Raw genomic sequence first — 24,904 nt, forward strand, 5'->3', positions numbered from 1 at the left:
TTATGAAAATATGTTTGTCACAGGCAAACAGATGGAGGATGGAGCCAATCACAGCCTTCTTGGTGGAGGTTTAAAGAACAGGCTACTTCTGTCATTGCTGCAGGCGCCATGGAGGGAGAGAGAGAGAGAGAGAGAGAGAGAGAGAGAGAGAGAGAGAGAGAGAGAGTTGTGGTTGCGATCACATAGATCTATATGTAAATGGTGCAGCGAGGTTCCGCAGCAATTCACCAACGATGTGACGTTAGGGAGGAGGAGAGAAAAAATCCGTTGAGTTTGACCAATAAGGCAGATATTGCAGTTTTACCTTTTGCACATGTCCGATGTCGTCATTGGGAAACCACTATCTCACTGCCTAGTATCGCATCGCTGTGAAAAAATGGATAAGCACAGGCTGAGAGTCCGGACTGATCCGGTAAGACATGGAGCTTTTTATTTGCAGTACCGTGTTGTCGTGCTCTGTGCACGGCTACTAGCCTATGCAAGGAGATATAGATCAGATTATGCATTTTACCTCCACTAACTGCACGATTGTCTCCCCTCTTCATTTAGGTTTAATTTGACATCATTGCGACGGTTGTACAGATTGAGCACAATATGGATTGTGCACATATAAAATCGAACGTGTCGTTCTGTTTGTGATTGCATGTTCTGAGCACAGAGGGGGATGCAGTGGATTATTTGTCCTGCTCATTACTGTCCAGTGCAGTTATTTCCCTGCTGGCTGATTATGGACAATGTGCTTCCATCCTCGAACACTGACATCATCCTCATCAGGACTGTGGCTCTAGGCAGTAGCTCTTCATGCAGCAGCAGTCAGGATATACTACGCAGTGTTTCCTCAGCGCATCAATGCGACGTTTGTTCGGACTTGATGCATTACCATGCCACCCAAGTTCATTTCAAGACAGGCCATCAGCACTGCACTGTTTAAGTGTATAGGTTGCATGGGTTGTTCTGATTTGGTCATGAGAAGAGAATAGCCTAGCTAGATGCTACAGAGTTGTACAGAGGCCACAATATGTATGCCGATAGATACATAGATAGATAGGTGTATTATTTCTAGCAACAGCAGTCAGTTTTACAATTTAAATTTTTGTATAACAAAAATATGAACCTTGCATTCATTCACATTCATAGCTTAATTGTATAACTTTGGAACAATTTTAAAGGTGACCTATTATGCTCATATTTTTATTCTGGGATTCCACTAGAGTAGCTTTGCATTCAGTTAAAAAAAATCCTTATTAATCTCATACTGGCCCTTCATGCATACCCTCAGTTCATCCTTTTTCTCTTTAAGGCCCCCCTCCCTAAAAGCCCACTTTCTTCAGATTGGCCAGCCTCCCAGGCCAGCGAGGGGCTTGAGCTCTCTTATACACCCAGTGCTGTGAGCAGGGGTGTAAATGGAGACAATGCAGGCACTGTGGTTGCACAGGGGCCCGTGAGGTGGGGGTCGACAACATGTTGGGTCGAGAAAGAGCCCACCTAGGAATTACACCTGTGTTCAAAGAAGAATTACTTATGAATTGTTGCCAGTTGCCCTCAAAAAGGCAAACCCATCTCCATAACGGTTTTCATTTATTTTGGTAAAAGTAAGTAAAATAGTCATTAGAAATCTATAACAAAATGATATGCTTATTCTACATAAACTATAAGAACTGTAAATAAACTATAACACATTTTTTCCATGTAAATGAATATTTTCTTATTTTCTTTGGTATGTGTCATGTACAGATATGCAGTGATGATTGCTGGGTAATATGTATATTGATCTTGTCCAATGCAAATACAATATTTTTTTTAAATGGTAGAATAGTAATTGTAGTGTTAATATTAATAAATTAGTAATATAGGAAAAATAATGTCAGTATTAGTAACAGAGCCAATAACAACAACTGTAGTAGCAGTTGTCGAGCAGGAACACTGGGGAAGCAAGTGGCCCATACTCACAGATCCAGTCTCTGCAGCTCTGGAGGGAGAAATTCCTGCTGAAAGCGACAGGAGAGAAACGAGAAAGCACAGAACTACGGGAGAGAGAAGATGTCGAGTTAGTAACATGCAGTAATGGGATAAAAATGCATACAGATGGAGAGGGAGAGAAGGAGAGAGGAAAGAGGTGCATCATGAGAAGTCTCCCAGCAGTCTAAGCCTATAGCAGCATAACTAAGGGATGGTTCAGGACTCACCCAAGCCAGCCCTTGGAGCTTGATAACTGAAGGTTCAGGCTCCCATTCTACTTTTGGAGACTCTAGGAACCACAAGTAACCCTGCATTCTGGGAGCGCAGTGTTCTAGCCGGGTAATATGGTATTATGAGATCTTTAAGATATGATGGTGCCTGACCATTAAGAGCTTTGTAGGTGAGGAGACGGATTTTAAATTCTATTCTGGATTTTACAGGGAGCCAGTGCAGAGAAGCTAATATTGGAGAAATATGATCTCTTTTCCTAGTTCTTGTCAGTACACGTGCCGCAGCAATCTGGGTCAACTGGGGAGTCTTAAGGGACTTATTCGGGCAGCCTGATAATAAGAAATTGCAATAATCCAACCTAGAAGTAACAAATGCATGCAGTAGTTTTTCGGCATTATTTTGAGACAGATTTTTGCAATGTTGCGTAGGTGAAAGAAGGCAGTCCTTGAAGTTTGCTTCATGTGGGAGTTAAAGGATAAATCCTGATCAAAGATAACTCCTTATGGTGGTGCTGGATGCCAGGGCAATGCCATCTAGAGTAATTATATCTTTAGATAATGTGTCTTGAAGGTGTTTGGGGCCAAGTACAATAACTTGCAGAAAATTGCAGGTCATCCAGGTCTTTATGTCCTTAAGACATGCTTGAAGTTTAGCTAACTGGTTAGTTTCATCTGGCTTAATTGATAGATGTAATTGAGTATCATCTGCATAACAATGAAAGTTTATGGAGTGTTTCCTAATAATATTACCCAGAGGAAGCATATATAAGGTGAACAGAATCGGTCCAAGCACAGAACCTTGTGGAACTCCGTGACAAACCTTGTCGCGCACGGAGGACTCACCGTTAACATGTACAAACTGAGATCGATCTGATAGATAGGATTTAAACCAGCTTAGTGCGGTTCCTGAAATGCCAATTACATGTTCCAGTCTCTGTAATAGGATGTGATGGTCAATGGTGTCGAACGCAGCATTAAGATCTAACAAGACAAGTACAGAGACAAGTCAAATTAAAAGGTCACTTGTAATTTTCACCAGTGCTGTCTCTGTGCTATGCACTCTAAATCCTGACTGAAAATCCTCAAATAAACTATTGTTATATAGAAAATCTTAGAAAGAAAGGGAAGGTTAGATATAGGTCTAAAGTTGGCTAAAACCCCTGGATCAAGAGTGGGCTTTTTAAGAAGCGGTTTAATTACAGCTACTTTAAAGGATTATGGTACATAGCCTGTTAATAGAGACAGATTGATCATATCTAGTAACGAAGTGCTAATTAAGGGTAAAACGTCTTTAAGCAGCCTAGTTGGAATGGGGTCTAATGGTGACTTCATGCAATGTGTATAAAATTCTACTCATCAAAACTCCTTTGCTTGTACCAGTAACGTTTCTAATTAAGTAAGGATGAGGACTGTGATATAACATATTTCCGTTATTCTAAAGAACAGTCTCCATGAGGACTGGTTATTTTGCAACCATAGAGCAATGCTGACACAACGTCACCTGTTGTGCTGCAGCTTACCAAATTATGACCAAAGTGCAACGTTAGCATTACATAATGTGTTTGTAGGGAATGTAGTAATACAATTAAAGACACTAGAGTAATGCTATACATTTGCTGCAACATCATCATAGTATTACTGTAGGAATGTTCTATAGTGCTTTCAAAAAACAACTACAGAAACACTATATAATATACTATAGTAGTAATATTTAAAATAATACGGTGTAGTCCTTCATTTGTCCAGGAGTGTTCCATCGTAGAAAAGGTTTCAGTCGTAGTCATCTGGACACTGTTTTCAGAATCAAGACGTTTCGGCTCCCATCCGGAAGTCATTCTCAATTGTGAAAATGGTCTGAGAACTCAGAAATTTAAGCTACTCTGTGTTGCCCTCAGGGAGGAGTCTTCCTGAGTTTCTGCTGTTTACCCTGCCTAGTTTCACCTGAAACTGACGTTCTTTTGTTTCCATGATGGTCCAATAATCGGCCTATTGTTTTCTGGCTGCACCTCCCTCATCACTGTTAAGTACCTGATTAGCATATGATTGGCTTGACCATGGTGTTAATACACTGTGGTAAACGGTAAACGGTAAACAAGCTACCAGTTATTGAATTGACTCTCAGTGTATGTATAATCTGTTGTCTCACATGTAAGTCCACCAACAACTGCAGAGATATCCCTGTTTCTCAAAACCAGGATAAGGGCTTACCAGGTTCCTGTACCTTTGACAGGATACTCCTGAATATGTTACACTGTGGTTCTACTTGAAGAGGGTTGATACATCCTATGAAGTGTAAAAACTGAATGAAATCAGCAATTTAGTCCAGGAGGGGGCACTCTTTTGGAGAGGAATATCTGCAGCTACTTGTAGCTGTGGAGATGAGGAATGATTGCAGACTTTAGTTGCTGGTGACTGGGCTGCTCCACTGGTGCTACTGTTGCCATGGAAAAAAGTTAACAGTAGCTGTCTCTGTATTTTGTTTTCTAGAGTACATAGCCAATGTATATGGGAGTTTACATACAGATGCATGATGCGATGTCCATATATATGAAAATAATGGTTAGTGAGGGGTGAAGAATGCCAGATCTTTAACCAGTCCAGTATCCCTACAAATGTGTGTGTGTGTGTGTGTGTGTGTGTGTGTGTGTGTGTGTGTGCGTGTGCATGCGTGCGTGTGCGCATGTGCGTGTGCAGGTCGGGTGCGCACCAAAAGGAATTTGTGTATGTTTCTTTGTTCTGCCTCTGTATGTCTCGTGCGCACGAGCATGAACCCTCGTGGTCAGAAACAAAGGAACATCTGAAGTTGGAGTTTTAAAGTTTTTCTCTGCCGTGTGTGGTTGTCTTTGAATCAAATTAGAGGTGTATGTATATGATCTGTTTAGGATAATGGTGCCAAGTTAAAAGGAGTTAGTTAGCATGCAAAGACTGTGTGGAGCATAACATAAACTAACATCAGCTTAAAGTGTGGCTACCAAATTAACCGAAAGATTAACAGAAGATCACAACAATAAAACCTAAGAAAAACACATCAGTACATGTACAAATTTAAACAGTCCTTTGCTTAGCCATATACACTGTTACTATGCTATGCCCAGTTGTTACTGTCTATGGGAGGGAAAAAGAGGTGGCCTTGGTGCTGCTGTTAGCTGGCGGTCAGTCTGTTGGAGACGAGCCAAGCTGGGAAGAATAGTGGTTCCGCTGTGGACGCGTCTTTTGCTGTGCAGTGTCCGCTTGTAGAGAATGGAGGAAGTTAACTTCCTTCGTGCTCCTGTTAGCATGTGAAGTTGGCAGGCTTTGTGTGTGGCAGCCATTTGTGCTAAACTTTGTTGCAGAGATCTAAGAGGCCTTTGCAGACAGCTGAGAAGGCAACAGCAGAATAAGATATTATGAGCTCTTTAAGATACGATGGTGCCTGACCATTAAGAGCTTTGTAGGTGAGGAGAAGGATTTTTAATTCTATTCTGGATTTTACAGGGAGCCAGTGCAGAGAAGCCAATATTGGAGAAATATGATCTCTTTTCCTAGTTCTTGTCAGTACACGTGTCGCAGCATTCTGGATCAACTGGAGGTTAAGATACGGTCGGACTACAGCACAAGGATGTAATTCATGGTGCACAGGCACAAGTAAAATTCAAAAAAATAATTTATAACATATTTAAAAGATGCTAGTTAGGCCTTCTGGGTGAGGGAACAAAACAGTGATCCCAGCCCATAATACTCCATATATTTTTCATGCAGTCTGTCCTCCAGGCTCAACACTGCTTAGCTTTTTCAACGAGCCCTGTTTCATTGCTTGTGGACTGCTGGTCCTATGTGTTGGAAAATAGTGGTTAGAGTCAGGCATAGGGATTAGAGTTCGGTTGGGGTCAGGCACAGCGATAGTTTTGTCTCTGGTCTATTTTTTCTGTGTGCCGCGAATGAATCTGGCAAGAAAACACACTGCTCTATAATAAACAATATAAATTGATATTATATATGATATAAATGATTGGATTCGGATAAATATTATTCAATGCTTGCCAACCCTTTTGATTTCTCTGCCCCTCTCCCTCCTGTTCTCCTGGAGTGAGTGGAGTTTATTAATTAATAATGCTTGTTGAGCGGCACAGAGAAATGCGCTTCTGGTCTTCACTAGGAGACTATTTTTCATTTGCACTACCGGACTATTTATTTATACATATACTGCATCATTTGCACTCCAGTACTATGTACTGAATACTGCAATAACTCATCTACTGCACTAACACGGCAGCGGCGGATGGCCGCCCACCATTGAGTCTGGTTCTGTCCAAGGTTTCTGCCTGTTAAAAGGAAGTTTTTTCTTGCCACTGTCGCCAAATGCTTGCTCATGGTGGGATTTGTTGGGTTTCTGTAATTAATATTATAAAGAGTATGGTCTAGACCTGCTCTATAGGAAAAGCGCAATGAGATAACTTCTGTTATGAATTGGCGCTGTATTGCTTGTTAGAATAAGCAGTGCTGGATGCCTTAATACAGATTTAGACTCATGTATTTATATTTGGCCATACTTTTGATGACATTGCCATCATTGAACAGACCAGCTCTAGATCTGCTTTATAGGAAAATTGCAATGAGATAACTTCTGTTATGAATTGCCGCTATATAAATAAAATTGAATTTAATTGAAGACATGAAATCAAAACTCATTAGAGGAACTTATTTTAGCCTTCAAATGAATGCTTTGTTACAGAGAAAGATATTAAAGAAATATGAGATGGATCTGTGTTTATATCTGTGTGTTTCGATGTTGAACTGGCAGTGAAAACAAATCTCCCTCTAGGACAATAAAGTCTGAATCTATCAAAAAATTTACAACCAGACCTGCCAAGTTGAATATGTTGCACAAATCATAAACATATTCTAAATTTTGTTTAATACATATTTCTGCCAAAGTTTACTGTAGAGACTAACTTGCTAACAACTAACCCATAATGAATTGTGTTTCTTCTCCATGCACAGTTAATTTATATTTCCCAGATAAATGACACTGACTGAATTTTTTTGTTTACCTCTCCAGGCAACATCAAAATTAAAGCAACTTGATGGAGAAAACTAGAGGAGTCCCTTTAAGATGACACGCACAGACCCACCTGACATACTGGTATCAACTGTGCATCGAGATATAAAAGTGGTCCCCATTTCTTCACACTACAAGTCCTTGCAACCCTCCAAACAATGTGATTCTATAAATTACAGTGCACTGGAGGACAGTGAGAGCAAAGTCAATAAGAGGCACTGCCGTTTTGACTATAAGTTATTGGAGTACCCAAAATCACACAAATACTCAATGGAGTCACCATACAGGAAGGCTGATAGGCATGCAGCCAACCAAGATGTTGCCTGGAATGCCTTGGGCCGCCAGCAGAGATATCGCTTTTCTGCTCCGGACATTTTCAGTCATAGGTTAACTCCTCAAACAATGGCTGCAGATATCGCCAGTGAGGTAGTTGTCCCTGAACAAAAAGGAAGGACCAGGTCAAAAAGTGCCCCTCGGGTCCAGACCAGTCTCACCCCTATGACTTTTGAAGGGTCCTCGTCTTCGGGAAGGAAGGGCAGGGAGTCCCAAAGGGCTCCAAGAGACTCTCGCTGGAGACCAGAAGTATCACCACGTAGGGAGTCCTCCTATGCAGCAACTAGGGCTCATATGCATGAAGTCCATCCCATTAAGTTTCAGCCCCAAACGAGTGACAGCAGTAAATATTCACCTAACTATGCTGTGGATAATTTTGAGGACGGAGGGCTGGATAAACAAGCAACTAGTCCTCATGTCAGGTGTCGGGTGGACATCAAACCTGATAACGCTGCATTACATCATTCAGAACGGAAACAGGCTACACCTCAAGTAGACATACCCTGGCAGAGGCACCACAGTGGGGGAAGTAGGAGTCTGACTGTGCCACGCCATTTCTCCTACTCTAGAACACCAACTCCCACTGATTCATTAGGTACAGAGAGTAGGCAAGTTTATCAATATTCCCGCAGCATGCCAAATAGTTATTTAAAACCCATGGAGATTCCCTTGCAAAGAATGCCTTCATCAGGTGATTACTATGATAAGGAACGCAGAGCTCATTCCAGTCCTAATGTGCCAACCAAATTCTTTTATGCAGATGACCCAGGGAGATATGTTACTACTGCTCCTCCTCAACCAAGTTCTTACTTTCATGATGACCGTTACACACCAGGACAAACATATTGTCCAAAAGTGCAATATGTGCAAGATCCAAGAACTCAAATGGTGCATGCTGTAGCTACAAGACCCCATTATCCTGAGATGGAGACATATCCATACTCTGTGCAGACAGGGTATCCCAAACCCTATGCAGCAAATGAACCAGGGCCATACATCATACAGACACCTCCAGCAAGAATATTTTATGGGGATGATCCAAGGTCTTATCAAATCCAGACTGCTCCGCCAAGGTTTTATTATTCCAGTGACATGTATGCAATGCCACCAGAGCATCATATTCCAGCAAGGGCATATTACACAGAGGGTCGAAGACATGCTAGAGTCATTCAGGCACAAACAGATGACTGGTATGGCTCAGATGCATCTGGTTATTCCAATCCTGCCTCATATGTATCTCAAGTCACTCCAACCAGAGTCCGTCAAGAGCCTGTCTTAACACCCTGGTATGCCAACCCATGTGTAGAACTTCAAAGAATTGGCACAGATTCCAAATCTTACTCAAGGTCCTGGGACAATATTCTCAACTCTCGTGTAGAGAGGGAACAACCTCTTCCTGTACAACGGGGTCAGAGCTATGATGATCTTCTTGAGTCCAGGAAGCCTGCAGCAGCCACAGGTGACAAACCACAACCAGTGGTAGTCAATCTTTCCAGTTCACCAAGACGATATGCAGCCTTATCAATGTCTGATAACTCACTAATTGACAAAAGCCCAACAGAGGCATCAAAGAGCACTACTAGTAAACTCTGGTTTGTCACTCCTGAGATAACAATCACTGATAATGACATTCGACCAGGGAAACTTAATAAGGCTGAAGGACGGTCTGCCAGTTGGGACATTCTTGACTCCAGAAGCACTGATGGTCCAGAACTGTCTCAGTGTGACTTTCAAAGCTCAACCAAAGAGAAAACACATGACAACCCCTCACTACAGCAAAGCCTTGAACAACTTGATGAGCTTCTGGCAGATCTTGTGACTGATTACAAGCCACCCAGTAGAAGGGCAAGTGAGGACATTCTGGATCAACTAAAGAAGTTAATTGATGAGGAAGAAGCAGTATCTCTGTCCAGAAAGAGCTCAAAGGCAGGTATAGAAGAACCAGCTCCTCTTGACAAGCAGCCAACCTCAATAAGAATGAATCCTGATGCTTTTCGAGACATGGATGGTGCCAGTGATGCAATGAAGAGTGCAGATGAGTGCTCCCCAGATCAGAGCCCAGATGAGGATGATACAATGATGTGCTCTAATAACAAATGCCGGAGGACAGAGACCTTGTTCAATGCTTGCCTATATTTTAAATCCTGCCACAGCTGCTACACCTATTACTGCTCTCGTAACTGTCGCAGGGAAGACTGGGACATTCATAAAGAAAGCTGCCTGTATGGAAGAATTGGCAGCACATGTCGGCACATCATCAAACACTGCCGGGAGACTGTTGAAGTCCACAAAGCCTTCTCTCGTATTGCCAAAGTTGGCTACCTTTCTCGAGGTAGAGGAGTTCTCTTCCTTGGTTTTCCAAACCCTGCATCATCCAGTAATTTCTTGCAGTATGGCCTGGATAGTCTACTTATGTCTCCTACATACCTGTCCCTCCGAGAGCTTGAAAGCTTCAAGGACAACCTAGGGGAGTACTGTAAGGAGCTGCAGGAAGCTGGTAAAGAGTACGACCCAAATGAATGTTTCATCTTGAATGTATCCATTGCTGTCGGTGAGCAATTGCCTGATGGGCCATCACCAAGGAACCAAGCTCCAACTGTCAGAAAATATGCAAAGGTAGCATTGGCTTCCTTCAGCCCAGAGAAAAAGGTTCACAAAAAAGAGAGTGACATGGAAACTCTGATCCTCACTCCACCCCCAGGAACAGCAGATATCGACAAAGAGGGAGAGGAAGGCAGGAAAGCCAGGGAAATCTGTTTTATCAATATACAACGGGAGCTAAGGATTAGAGGGGTTTTCCTACGCCATGAATACCCACAGGTGTATCAGCAGCTCTGTGAGTTTGTGGAAAATAACAGAAGGTTCACACCCACAACTATTTATCCTATTGATAAGAGGACCGGTAAACAGTTTATGTGCATGATTATGGCTGCCTCCGAGCCCAGGACGTTGGACTGGGTAGGCACCCCGCATCTCCTTGATGACATTATTTAAGTGCACCTTTTGTTGTAAATATATATGTATAGAAATACATATATATTGTTACACATATTTATATATCAATCCAATTAAAAACATTTGTAGATACGTATTTTGTTAAAAAAAAAAAATATATATATATATATATATATATATTCATGTCTGCTTGGTCAGTATTATTCTTTTTCAGAATATTTCCTGTCAGTTGCAGAATGAGTACAGTGCATTATTTATTTTAATCTTTTTAACAAGTACATACTTTTTAATAAAACCACAAGCCATTTATCTGTATCCTGGTCATTTACTGTTACAAAACATTCCCTTTATAGGGATTTCCTAAAGTGACATTCTGGTCTTGATTTTTTCAAATTATTAGCAACAACTGTATGTTCTTTGAAACTTTGCCTCTTTAAATGAGAGAGACCATTTCTGTAAGTGAGTACAGCATGACTATTTTTCATAGGTGACTTTAATGGTATATCAGGCAGAAAATATTAAACATTATTTTCTTAGCTACGTAAATACTTTCTATGCAAAGTTGCTTCATGACTTAAGTACCACATTCCTGTAGGAGTTGTTTCTGTTATATATTATATCATATTAAACACATCTGTAAAGAAGATTTTTGTTGAAATTGCGATAAAGTGCTGAAATCTGTGGTGGCAACAAAAATCCCATGAAAATAATGAAAACTGAAAAAGAGACAGTTGTTCTATTTGAAACATCTATAAAAAACAGGCACAAAAACTTATTGTTGCTTAGGTAGGAATACCATATAAAAGTTCATGTTTTCCTCTGTGTCTAATGGTGTACTTTGGAGAAAGGCTAAATTCAGTAGTTCATTAATTTCTCTGCAGAATTACTGGAGCACTACTGGACTAGAAAGCAACCTCCACAATGGATATTGAAATGGTGCCAGTTACCAGCTACACACTAGGTGTTGGCCTGTACTGTTTTAAACACTGTGAATAGTGAGAGTTATCTTCTACAAAAACAAAACTTGCTATAATACCAAGAAATCTTGCAATTTCCTATAATGCTGAAGTTGATGAGTTGTATTTTTAGATATATTTAAAAATAAATATATATGAATTAGCAGCAGGAGTTATTGTATAGGTGAGCCAGATTTGGCACAGTAGCTATATGGTACATAAATGCTTGAAGAAGACATTAGTTGTGTATTTGTGTTGCACTAGGTTTATTACATGTGTGATTTATATGGTCCTTTTTGGTTTTAGCAAATCAGAACCATTGCATTGCTCATTGGTTGCAGAAGATTTAGATAACATTTATCAGTGCAACTTATCCATGTTGCCTCATCTATCCAGATACAGTACATTTCTTGATTTTGTTTTTGTAGTGTCCTAAATCCCAAATCATATTGTTGATGATTTGAAACTTACAGTTGAGTTTTATAAATCTATACAGTCTAGCTGGAACATAATGTATGTTTGAAATGCTAATTTCCCAAACTATTTAAAAATGGTTTGACTGACCTCATTTAACAAATATCTGGAAGACGTGAAGGAGCATTTGTCAATCAGTCTTCAGTAAAGGTTGAATAAGATGTTTTCTCCCTGTCATTAATCATTGTTTTCCATATCAACCTTTTTCCCTGTGATATCAGCTTTCCTAAGTTTGTAAAACAAAGTACAGTGAAACTTGAAGCACATATATATTTGAAAATCTGTTTCACTGAGTTACACTTGTTTTGCTGATAAGTTGCTGGCTGCATGTGACTGTTTTCTATGCTCTGATCTCATTTTAATATGACATTGATGATAGTAACTTGCTCGATGAATGGACTTGTGAAAGTGAAAACTACTATGCTGTGTAAGAAAAAAATTAATGAATTTTCCATTTTTGTCATTCAAGTTAAAATAACGTGTCAAAGGCAATGAAGAAGAGACCTCACTGAAATGTCTAGAAAATTCTGTAATCTTGTATTTTTTATACTTTCAACATACAGTATGTGTCTGAGTGTGTCTATTTATAAACCATATCTAATAAATGGAATGGGAACTGCTGTCTGCCTGTTCTTTAGGTGAAGTGCAACAACACTGTGTCTGTCCAAGCATATCAGACAGTCAAGTCCTTCATATTTCTTCAAAGGAGTGAGGGTAATAGGAAGTGGTGTTATAAACAGGACAATGTCATAAGGGTGAGAGATCAACTGTTCCTAGGTGAAAAAGTAGTTAGCTTATTGATATAAAATGCTGATATAATTCTTATTTTTAAATGAGAAATTAAACCTTCATCTTCATCACACTGTGTTTGAATTTCCGTGCACTTTGGACTTTTTCTAGCTGGGAATAATAAACTATTTGTGGTGTGAACTATATTATATGTGACCCAGAGAGTATGAGGAGAACAACACAAATGGCTTGTCTGCAGTTGGTGTCTATCCTCTGAATCCTTGGCGCAACCTTGGTCAGCAGATCTTCAAACTGACATTTGTCCAGTCTGAAATAACGCTGAAATAACGCAGCGCTCATGAAGCTTCTGGTATGAGTATACAGTTATGAAGCTTTGGGGCTTTCTTTCAATTTGTGCCGAAAAAGATCTGATGCTTCGGGGCGTCAAACTTGGTAAACACAGTGACATCTGGTGGCTTGTAAAACATATAGCAGCACTTAAAGACTGGGGCTGAAGCACCACCAGACCACGCTGATATTAATAGTTATTGTCTCATACGTGTGCACTATAAGTCCAAGAAGCCTGCGTGTTATTATGAAATCTGTATACTTTTGTGCTGCATTAAATATAAATATTATTGTGCAATATGTTACAGTAAAATAACTTTGCATTTTCCAAAAAGCCTAGATATAAAATATTTTTGCTGACACAAAACATTAAAGTACCTTTTTGGTGTAGTTTAGTAAGAGTGCCACTGTGGGCTCATGTTTTTAAACTTCATGGTTGATATTTATGCAACATTTCATATGAGTCACAATGTGATGTGATTGGAGAGTGATATTCATTAAATTCATTAATTATTACTTGGTATCAGGAGGAAATGTTCTCATACTTTATGTCTTTCTAATCTCCATCCCCATATTTCTCAATTATCCTCCTCTCCTCTTATCCCATTAATGTGCCGATAACATAGTTCAGTTGTAAAACTTTCAAAACTGAAACGTCAAACTGAATGAAGCGCTTTGTGAAGCACCAGTGACGTTTAAAGCTTCGGATGTCATGAGTCGCGTGACATTCTTCATTTGACAAGTACTATGTATTGAAACAGTGAGCTTCACAGGAGTGAAACAAGCCTCGGAGCTTCAGTATCATTCGCCCATCTCTACGAATAACTTAATTTTAAATGAACGCATTAATAAATTGAGTTGTTATTTCATCAACAATGTAAATAATGACAGTATGCATATTGAAATTACCAGAAACAACTTGTTTGCAGGTTAGCATGCTACACCCACATATGCTTACATAACTCAGCCACAGAGGCCTAGCTACACCATTTAGCAACACAACCAGGACTACAGATCTATTGTGCCAGTGGGATGGAATAAATAACGAAAAAAGAATATGCTTAGCTAGTGTGCAACCTACTCCAAAGGGCACGGGTTAGCACCATGACACTTAAAATGAGAGGTGAAAACAATACAATTTTAAAGAAATGTTAAGAACGAACGAATGTAAAAATATAAATCTCCTACTCCCAAAGAAAACCTCATAAGGAGAAAAAAAAGAGTTACTGGTTGGGGCATCCTTGTGGTACAGCGGCCCAAGACTGTATACCCTGTGTCTCATTTCCCCCACATTTCTTGTCTGTCTTCATTGTCAAAAAATGGCTATTTTAAATCCAAACTGGGGATCTTCCATGTTTCTTTTTATTGTGAAATTCTCTCTTTGTGTTTCCACAGAGAGTGTTTTCTTGCTGAGTCATTGTGGAGGGATACATTCTGGTAGTGTGCAGGTTTGTTGCTGGTGTTTTGTCTCTGAAACAACACAAAGCTCCCCACATGATTTGTGTAAGTCAGACTGTTGAAACCTCATTTTAGATTCAGCTAAACTTTAGAATACATTTTTTTTGTCAGTCTATGCAAGTATTACTTCAGGAGCAGTATGAGCAGGGGACCTTACAAGAACCAATAACTTTTTCATTTTACATGGTATGGTTTGTGAGTATTGTTAAGTTGTGTAAGATAAACTTTAAAAAATCTGAACCTATCCTTTAAGGTACAAGGCCTCACCTGGGCTTTTCCACTTACAGTACCAATCTGATCTTCTCCTTGTCTGGTTTAGTTTCGCATCCCACCCCTCTCTGTCCCCTTTTCTGTCTATTATGTCTTCTCTCTCTCGCTCTCTGTCTCTTTCTTCAGGGACCTCAGTGGGACTAAATGGAGCCACAGACTCTGAAGATGAGATGACATTCCCCCCCGCCCCACTATTCTGGCCGCTGACCTCCATCAGCTCTACATCCCTGCATGCTCCACCTTCGATTTCACAATCAACTTCATCAGGCATGGGCGTTGTTACAGCTGAGTGTGTGTGTGTGTGTGTGTGTGTGTGTGTGTGTGTGTGTGTGTGTGTGCGTGCGCGAATGTGTGTGTGTACATATGTTCAGACAGCATGTAGGACATGATAGTGAAAGAATGTAGAACAGTAAGGGTAACAGTCCTCATTCCTCTGGCTGGGCATCAAGACGCTTGGCTCAGCATCTTTTGTGACTGCTGGCAGTCTGACAGGATTGTGGAGGCTCAGATAAGTTCAGCACTGTAGTGCATTCAAGAGACCAATTCAGCTGCAGGCACAGTCAATACAAGTGCTCTGAAAACCCACCAGTGAATGTGTGTGTGTTTTTCACACAGAATGTAGGTCATGTGAGTAAAAGACTCTAAGGCAAAAAGGGATAAGTAGACTGGGCCTCAGTGTTTTGGCTGGGCATTAAGCTGTTCCCTTTACTACACTGTGGGACTTCTGTCTGAATGGCCTGGATATGATTTTTTAAACTTTTCACTGATTGAATGGTTATATATATAGAATTTGACAATACATTTCTGATATGAACTCGAAATGTTTCAACAATTTGATCTCAACCAGCACAGTTCGCCAAGAATAGGATCTCTGAGACTGTTGGGGGTTTGTGTGAAAGTGCCCACGTTCTTTTAGGTCTGACTTCCAAAGTGCTTGCACAGCCCAAGTGGTCCCCTGGCTGGAGAGTGTCCTCGCAAGAAATATAACATCAATAGTTCATTTAAATGCCTTAATATGACCTTTTTATGTTTTAACTGACAAGCGACCTCTAGTGGTCTTGTGAAGTAGGACTGTTGTCTGTGAGGTGCATCCAGGGGAGGAGTGTGTTATGGAGCCACAAAACCTCATAAGGAAGTCAGGGTGGATGATGGGTCAATGAAGCGTGTGACTTTGACGCAACAGACTGCTGTTTGTTTCTCATTTTGCTTCTTTTAACCATGACCTCTATGACCACAATTGTTCCCTGAACTAAAGGGATAGTTGGGGAAATATTGTTATAGTAAGATCACTTACTTTCTGATATCAGTCTCATGTCTGTGTTAAGTCATCTCAAGTGGTCAGGACCTGGTTAACCTAGCTTAGCATAAAGACTGGAAACAGGGGGAAACAGCTAGCCTGGCTCTGTCCAAAGTTAAAAAATACACCTGCCAACACCTCTAAAGCTCACTGATATGTTTTTATTGTCTCTTGTTTGTTTAATACGTACACAAAGAGGAATGTAAAAATTACAATTTTAGGGTGAGTATTAGGGGGAGTATTTCATATTTGTCATTTCATGTGCAGCTTCCTGATGTCTTGTTGTCACAGAGAGGTTGTCAGGTTTGGTACCATCATACCTGTACAGAGGCCAAAACCTAAACTTCTGGTCACTAGCGCATCTGGCAACCTGCAATAAAGCTGGAGAAGTACAGAAGTGCTAGGCGGATGGATAAACTGTTGTTCATCAAGCAATAGTGCCAACAAGTAACTCTGGACAAAAACTCTGTCAGCAAAACACACGAGACACAATATATTAATTAGTGAGTAGAGGTGTTGGTAGGTGTATTTTTCAACTTTGTAAAGAGTCAGGCAAAACAAAACAAAACAAACCTAGATCATTCACATCAATGAATTAAGTTTATTTTAATACAGGTCAAATTCAGTTCACAAGCACTTTATCACTTTTTTATTAATCTACAGTATATTCAAAACATTGTTTAGAAAGGGAAAAAGAGAAAAGAAAAAATACATGTATGTAACATTTAACAATTACATAAGTCAAAGAAAGTACTTTTAAAAATTAACTGCAACAGGAGATTTCTAATTTTTTCTAACTTTTTTGCAATATACAAAAAAAAAAGTTTTTCACAGCCACCAAGTGTATGCTGGAAATATCAGCATTTCAAGTTACAAGCACATACATTAAACCTCTATGGGGCCCCGGAGCAAAAATGAACACCACATAGGCCTACCCCCTTTTCTCACTTTGCATTGCATTGGTAATTTGATTAATCACAAATTTCTTTCTTTTTTATCATTCTTTTTTGCATTGCTTTAATATCTGAGTACTTACTCTGTGCATGTGAATGTGATGCCTCATCTGTGAAAGAAGAGGTAAATTGCTATTTAAGAGAAAATTAAAAGAAAACATTTCAAACACAGCTCAGGAATGATAGTATGTGAAGCTAATGTCCAGGGGCAAAGAGAAGTCATTCCACTGTGACTTATTGTGGTAGTCAGTGCACTCTTCAGCAGACTGTACTAAGAGTACTGCTGGCTGAAATGTCTCATTGGTGCTCCATGGAGTGGAAAATGAGAAGAAGCCAGTTCTTAAAGGGATGCTTTTTTTGCTGCAACACAACATTCATCAATTCATTAAAGAATAGAAGACAGTTCTGCACACAAATCTAATTCATACTGTAAGAGCTATTTCATTAGTTTGATTATTTCATTATTATTTGCTATTTTTGCATTTATTTGTAGACACTAGGGTCACTGAGCACCAGACCAGGCACAATTAAGTAAAAAACCTTTTTTGAAACAAAGTAAGAACCCTCCCTTGGATCGAACAACTTTGGAACAAGAAAACAGAAAAGTGGAAAATTTCTTGGAGCATTTGTTGGATTCTGTGGATTTCTTGTGGATGCACATTCTTGGGTACATGCAATCATGCAAAGTTTTGCTGACACGCCAAACAAAGGACCAGCCAGCCACACAACATCAAAAAGCCAAAGCACCCAGTGAACATGAGATGTCTGCCAGATCATGTCTATAATGCAGATCGTGTCTATATTGTGTTGGTTGGTCCAGGATATCTATATGTCTGCATGATGCGCATATCAGGTTCAATATCTGGACGTCTAACTACGACCCCTCTTGGACGTAGACATGCAGTTCAGTATTTGAATGTCTGCCTATGAGATGTTTGACACAGACATCTGTGGAAGTGCAAGACAGGTGCAGGAAATCAACATGTCATTAGTACTTTTTTATTTGTGATTAAATAAATAATATTTTACAACATGTTTGTTATTATTGGAGAGAGAGAGCGCCAGAGAAAGAGTGAGTGTGTGTTTTATGTGGTAAAGGCATTAGATCACTATCTAAACAAATTAGTTTACGTATAGCCTACCTCTAAAAATTTTACAGTTGTAGGAAATGCTTACTTTATGTTCAAATAACGCGTAGGCTAAACTCTATGCAAGACATGATTGGCTGAGTGCGTGATCATCTTTTATATAACTAGATCCTGTTCTACATACTCTTGAACGGTTGGTGGCTGTATGCACCTAAAAGTTGGTATTGCAGTTCGCAAAAAACGTGAAGAACTCCCGTCAGGCTCATTGGGCATTGTTCTTTGGTCGTTTCAGTTTCACCTTCACCTACTATCCAGGCTGCAGGAATCTCAAGCCCGATGCCCTCCCCCACCAGTACACCTCCAAGGAGGCACCATCCAATCCAGACACCGTTCCTTCGTTCGCCATGCAACGTGGGAGATGGAGTCCCTTGTCAGGAAGGCCCAACAAACTATTAACTGTCTCTTTGTGCCTGATTCTGTCCACTCCCAGGTCCTCCAGTGGGTGCACACTTCCCGGTTTGCCTGCTACCTGGGAATCATCCGCACCTTGTCCCTCTTGAAGCGGCACTTCTGGTGGCCCTCTATGGATACTCGTGCCTTCGTGTCCTCTCATCAGCCACCCACTAGTCTGCTCTGCCCCTTGCTGGTCCCCGGCCGCCCATGGTCTCACACTGCCCTTGACTTTGTTTCTGGGCTCCCAACTTCCCAAGGTAACACTGTTGTACTTACCACTGTGGACAGGTTCTCTTAAACCGTACTTTTTGTGGCTCTCCCTAAACTTCCCATAGCCTTCGAAACAGCCGACCTCCTGGTGCTCCCCAGACTAATGAGCAGACGGAGTGGTCCAAACAAGACCTAGGACCGGCACTCCATTGTGTCACCACCAGAAACCCCTCCTCCTGGAGCACTCACCTGGCATGGATCAAGTATTCCTGTTCCTGAGGGATGCTTGTGCCGCCTTGCTCTGCACAGCTGACCGCAACTGATGCATCGCAGACCGCCACCGGACCCCTGAACCCAACTACCAGGTCAGAAAGTTTGGCTTTCCTCCAAAGATCTCCCCCTAAAGATAGACTCCACAAAATTCACACCCCCTCATGGCCAATGGCCTTGCCCCAGAATTATTTCTCCCATTTCTCCTGTCTGTCTCTCTGTGTTTGTGTGTATGTGGTGTGGGGGCGTGGCGCTTCCTCTCTCACTCTCCCAGCTCCTGGATCCCTGATCAGCATACACACCTGCCATCAATCTGCTCATCATCTCTGCAATATATCTACCCCGGCTCTTCATCCATTCTTTGCCAGATCGTTGTTTCAGCTACAGTGGTACTCTCATGTTCCGGGCCACCTAAGAATTGTGTATTAGTTTTCTCGTGTATTGTTTCACTTGTGTTCACTGTGGCTCCTTGTGCCCTAGGAAAAAATTATAAATGGACTGTACTTGTATAGTGCCTTTCTAGTTTTCCAACCACTCACTTTACACTACATGTCATTCACCCCATTCATACTCTGGGGGCAGGTGCCAACTGCTCATCAGAACAAAGAAACTAATCACACACACACACCGAAGGCTGAACAATTTGGGGTTCAGTATCTTGCCAAAGGACACTTCAACATGTGGGCTTGGGGAAGCCAGGATTGAGCTGCCGATCTTCTGATTAGTGGACGACCCGCTCTACCTCTAAGCCAGAGCTGCCCCAACAAAATGGACCCAAGTTGTAAAAAACTAAACTATCCTTTAACATAGCTTCCAAAAACCTCTGTTAGTATGAATCCCTGCCTTTTCTGCCAACTCCCTCTGGAATGTCCCTGCTGCAAAGACACCCAGAGGTGACAACACTTTCAAAGGATCAGTATAGTCCATTACAAGGACTACAGCTCTTGATAAATTAAATCAGCTATTGATCAAGATGGCCAAGAAACCTTGGTGGTCCCTGAACACCAGCTCATTATAAACCCTTAATTTGCATAATCCTCCAACTCCATTTACTGTAGCGGGTTGCTATGGCAACAGCTGCACATGTAGATGCAGCGGCTGGTAGCGCCTTCAAACTTGCTACATTTTTGTTTTAAATGTTTGGGTTTTTTCCAGCTTTGTTGCTGAAACATCATTGAATGATGTCTGATTGGATTTGATTTAAAGGGCTAAGCCAAAATTGTTCAAATAGACTGGATCAGGAGATTTTGACTATGTCAACGGCTGCGCATGTAGATGCTGCGGCCTGTAGGGTACCTCCTTCAAACTTTGCTACATTTTTGTTTTTATCTGTCATCTTATTTTTTTCAGGCTTTATTGCTGAAACACATATTACCTATTCATCGGAGAAGGAAGCTGGGGTTTGGATTAAAGAGCAGTGGACCTTGAGATGATCCACCCAGCTGGATCAACCGGACCAGACATCATAGCAGGACTGTGTATTTACATCGATGGTGCTTGGTGCTCAAGCGCAGTGGATGGACACTGTTTCCAGATGTCAAACATTTTATGTGACGATAATAACCATATTATTATCTTCACTATCTTGTTGCTGCTATCTTACAAATTGCAAATTCAAAAATGCATTGAATTATTTCCTGTGTCCAGCACCCTCGTAGACTTGACGTGATGAAAGTGAACACCCCACAGTACATATGACAAAAGTCTGTGAGGTCTCAGTCTGCAAGTCTGAGGGTGCACATTTGGATTCAGACACAGAGCTGTTGGAGAGAGAACAGGTAGGCAGCGGGATGCAGCCAGGAGGAGGCTATGACAGCAGGCTTTTCACCCGCCTTCAAGTGTGGACATTCTTAACAGGTAGAAACACTTTTGCCTTAAGACATGGTCAGACAACATGTACAAACTACTTATCTGTCTGAAGCATACTGAAGCCTTTAGCCACAAGTCAGTAGACAGCCCTAAACATAGCCATGCTAATAATAAAGTGGTATGTACAAACCAGTGCCCACAGTTAAGCTTTTTGCTCACATGCAACTGGCTGCTTAACAAAAGATAAAACTAATACCTGCCTATGATAATGTAAACAAGCCAAAATAACTGATACACATTAGGCCATTACTACATGATCATCGTGGCCAAAAGATTTTACGATAACGACATTATAGCGATATCTATAGAAAATAATAAAAAAAATAATGCTATGAGTCAAATTCATCTTTAACTTTGTTTATTGTGTGTTTTGTCTTTACTTTACCACCACCTACTATGACAAAGTGAGAACGGAAAGAAACAGAAATGATTTAAGAGGCGCTGGATTATTTACACAATATTATCACATGTGTATTATTAACATATCAATATTTCATTTTTAAATATTGCAGTTATCGTCAATACCGGTATATCGCAACACCCCTAATACACATTTGACATAGGAATATGCAGAAGCACATTTTTTTTCAACACAAAAAAAGAGACATTTCCACATAATTATGACATCTTGTAATTATGACAAAACTACTCTGCATTATGAGAAAAATATTGTTTTTAAGGGTCCTATTATAATTATTTAAGATGGCTCGTGCACAGAAATATGTAATCTGGTACTAATTATAGGCACAATAGATATAATGGTCTGAGACAATACAGAGTACTTTTTTCATCTTTTAGGAAATAACATAGTTGTTAAATAGTTGTTGGTGTTTGATTTCCACAGGAATTTCCTTTATAGACTTGATAAAATCGGAATGTACACTTAATTTTTTCTAAGCTTTCAACCATATCTCATGGTCTTAATCAGATGATGACTTAGTTACATATACATACAACCAACTGTCACAACATGACCAAAGCTCCACACTTGTTAAAGCTCCACACGTATTTGTTGAAAGCCTGGAAAAAGTGGAGATGAGATTCTTTTTTTAGTTTTTGTTACTTCATTTTGAAGTTTCATGCTCAAAGTTTTTCATGTTCCGCTGATCTGACTATAAAGACATATATCTAAGTTTCAATAGCACATAGTACTGTACTGACAAGTATCCACAAATTAACTTATTATTTTTGATGAAGGCATTGCACTTCCATGAAAATATACTACTCTATTTGTTTGTAAAACTGCAGTGTGTGTACAGAATCATGGAAGTACTGTGAAACATTCACCATTTTTACAGGTTCAGTTTGCTCAGTCACTTCTACAAGGGATTATGTTTTTGCTTTGTTCTTCACCTGCTGGTTGCTGTGTGTTGATATATGGGAATATGTGGTTCAAAATCAAGTAACGTTAGGCTAGTTACATTAGCCTAAGCAGCAGAGAAAAGAACACATTTGCAGAGTGTGTAAAGCAGTGAAACAGGTGAACGATCAATAAAGTGTTTGTTAGAAAGAAACGGTGTTGCTTTGATTTGTTTGGTTCACAAAAAAGCAGCAACCATTACAACCAGAACACTGACACCTATCTGTGTGCTTGGAGCTGCATTTCCTTCACTCGCCACTAGACGGTTCTAAGAAAACTGGCTGTAAAAGAGTGAATGAGAAAATCTCTAGCTTCCCTCTTGAAGAGGTATCAAGATACTGAAGTATAGGTTCAGATTTTTACATTGAAAAACCACATTGAAAGAGTTACTTCTCACTCTAATCATTCCTCCTCCCCATACTTACATACTCACTACGCTGTACATGACGAGGGACAAAATCCACAGTCCTTGTTCTGTACAAAAATGCATTCTAAAGTTTAGCTGCAGCAAAATGAGGCCCTCTGATAGAATGTTTTTATGGATGGAGTAAGATAGCATTTCATCGAATCTGAATGCAGTTCCGAATCCGCTTAGGTAATCCAAATCTTTTTCGAATCCCTCATAGAATGTTTTTTGGATAGTTTGTTTAGTGGGGAATGAAGACATTTAGTTTAAAAATATGTACAAGTTTTATTTCACTAAGTTTCATACCTAAACCACAGGGGACAAAATAAATAAAATAATTATTAATATTCTACTGTGCTTAGAGTGTAGGGCTTTCACCACATAATCAGACCCTGCTCTGTGACAGTCTTTAACCCTGTCCTGACTCATTTTTACCTTTGGCTGCGTTTGCTCCTCACTGGTGCTACAGTAAGTAAAAACAACACAGTGAAATATTAATTCTACGTAATCATTCTGCAATTATCAACCAAATAAATAGCAGATTTTTCTGCATTCATGATGTACTTAATGTTACCTGAAGGTGAAATGGTTGTTGCACTAATACAAGTCACAGAATACAGTGTAACACGGGTTCTTACTTTAACATGATGGACGGTATATGTTTAAGCAGGGACTTTGTCGTGTCGCTGCATATTATCCCCTCTCTGTCTCCCATGCCTTTCGTGTCTCTCTCTACTATGACAATCCAATAAAGCAGAAATGCCAAAAAAATCTTTAAAAAAAAAAAGAGAATTTTTTTTTTGTATTTCCACAACTGCATTGTTTACTTACATGTTACACTGGCTGGCAGTGTTTTTCAATGCCCAAATGTGAATTATTTAGCTTCAAAATGGTGGCAAGGTGTGAACCAAAACTCAGAGCCTCATTTCAGTGAGTGATGACACTGATGATACAGCCATGTTTTCTACAGTCACTGTTGAATGAGAAAGAGTATAGCTATGAGCAGGGACAAAGGACAAAGACAGCATATAACCAAGGCATTCAAATGTCATATAAGTATGACCTCCCTGTGTGCTGGGTGATGATTTATCCACTAAGACAATTTTTTCCATTTCTCTTAGCAGTTGCTATCTTGTCAAAGCTTTCATATGTATCGTAATAATGTGCTATGTGCCCTCCAAAATGTATTGGGTACACCTAATGCAATCTAATACAACAGTCCTGCAATTAATCCTACCTTCATTAAGGTTATAATGTTTAGTTTTTGTTGAAACGGTTTGTGGTGTTGTTGAATTGTATTGCATTATACAAAGTGGTGTGAATCAAAACCTCTCTAAAACAGCTTCAACAAAAACTGATAATTGAAACCTTCATAAAAGGTATAATTTACTGCAGAACTGTTGTATTAGATTGAATTTGTTTTAGCTAGGTGTACTTAAACTGGCAAATGAAGGGTATTGATCTGTTTTTAAAAATCCAGACTGGGCTATTTAATTTCTATATCATCATTATTTAATTTCTTGAATGTAAAATGCCTATGCACAGTACATAAAAATGTGAAGGTTTTCTTTTCATGTTGTTAAATCTCTTATGATGGAGGACAGAAGCAAAGATTTAGCATGTAGCTTTGATTGATGCCAAAAGTCTGTCCCAAAATTCGTTTTTTAAAGTCTTTTTCTTTTTTTTTTCTTTTTTTTTAAGAAAAAGAATAATGAGTTTGTTTTGGCTTGTGGACTCTCTTTGCTCTTGGAGTTTCACAGGCTTGCACCTCGCGCAGCTGAAGCATAGACACATCTTCCTGGTCCGTTTTTTGCCTGACTTTCCTGTCAGTCTCCACTGCTGTTTACCCTGATGCTGAGACTGTCAGGCCTCGTTTATGCATCTGTCTGTGCACATACAGACAGACATGAGGCTGAGCAGCCTCAGTCTGTCTACTGGCCAGTCTTCTTCTCCTTCTGGAAACTGAAGCTGGTCCGGCGGCTCAGTTTCCGCTGCTTCTGGGCAAAGTAATCAGCCCGAGAGGTGCTGGCTCGGGACTCCAGGATATAGTTCACCTGAAAATAAACAGTGAGAAAAAACATGATATGTTCAAAATGTTCATTTGAAACATACAGCTTTATCTGTGACATTACAGGCCAACAAAGACACTACATCATCAAATTGCTCTCCATCATGGTAAAACACTCTAACCCACCATTATGTAGTTAGTTAGTAGTAGCAGATAGAATGTGGTAATGTGTCAACAACC

At 40.1% G+C, this 24,904-nt stretch overlaps 2 protein-coding genes across 7 annotated transcripts in view; one reads left to right on the top strand and one right to left on the bottom strand.

Annotated features, from left to right (window-relative positions):
* The first annotated feature begins 131 nt into the window (after positions 1-131).
* Positions 132-12,565, top strand: ajm1 (apical junction component 1 homolog). The gene is made up of 2 exons (XM_044174788.1): positions 132-412; positions 7,228-12,565. Exon 2 carries the CDS (start codon positions 7,282-7,284, stop codon positions 10,552-10,554), a length of 3,273 nt encoding a protein of 1,090 aa, XP_044030723.1. The 5' UTR covers positions 132-412; positions 7,228-7,281; the 3' UTR covers positions 10,555-12,565.
* A 10,894-nt stretch (positions 12,566-23,459) lies between these two features.
* Positions 23,460-24,904, bottom strand: part of mapkap1 (MAPK associated protein 1) — a 46,297-nt gene continuing 44,852 nt past the window's right edge. For all 6 annotated transcript variants that reach the window (XM_044173796.1, XM_044173800.1, XM_044173794.1 and 3 more), the window contains one exon: positions 23,460-24,710. In XM_044173796.1, the coding sequence (XP_044029731.1) occupies positions 24,588-24,710 (123 nt within the window). In that variant the 3' untranslated portion in view covers positions 23,460-24,587. The remainder of the gene's footprint in view (positions 24,711-24,904) is intronic.

This window comes from Siniperca chuatsi, linkage group LG18 (assembly GCF_020085105.1).
Source record: "Siniperca chuatsi isolate FFG_IHB_CAS linkage group LG18, ASM2008510v1, whole genome shotgun sequence".
NCBI lineage: Eukaryota > Metazoa > Chordata > Actinopteri > Centrarchiformes > Sinipercidae > Siniperca > Siniperca chuatsi.

Coding starts and splice junctions, on each gene's coding strand:
- ajm1 (XM_044174788.1), top strand. CDS start 7,282: ATGACACGCACAGACCCACCTGACATACTGGTATCAACTGTGCATCGA.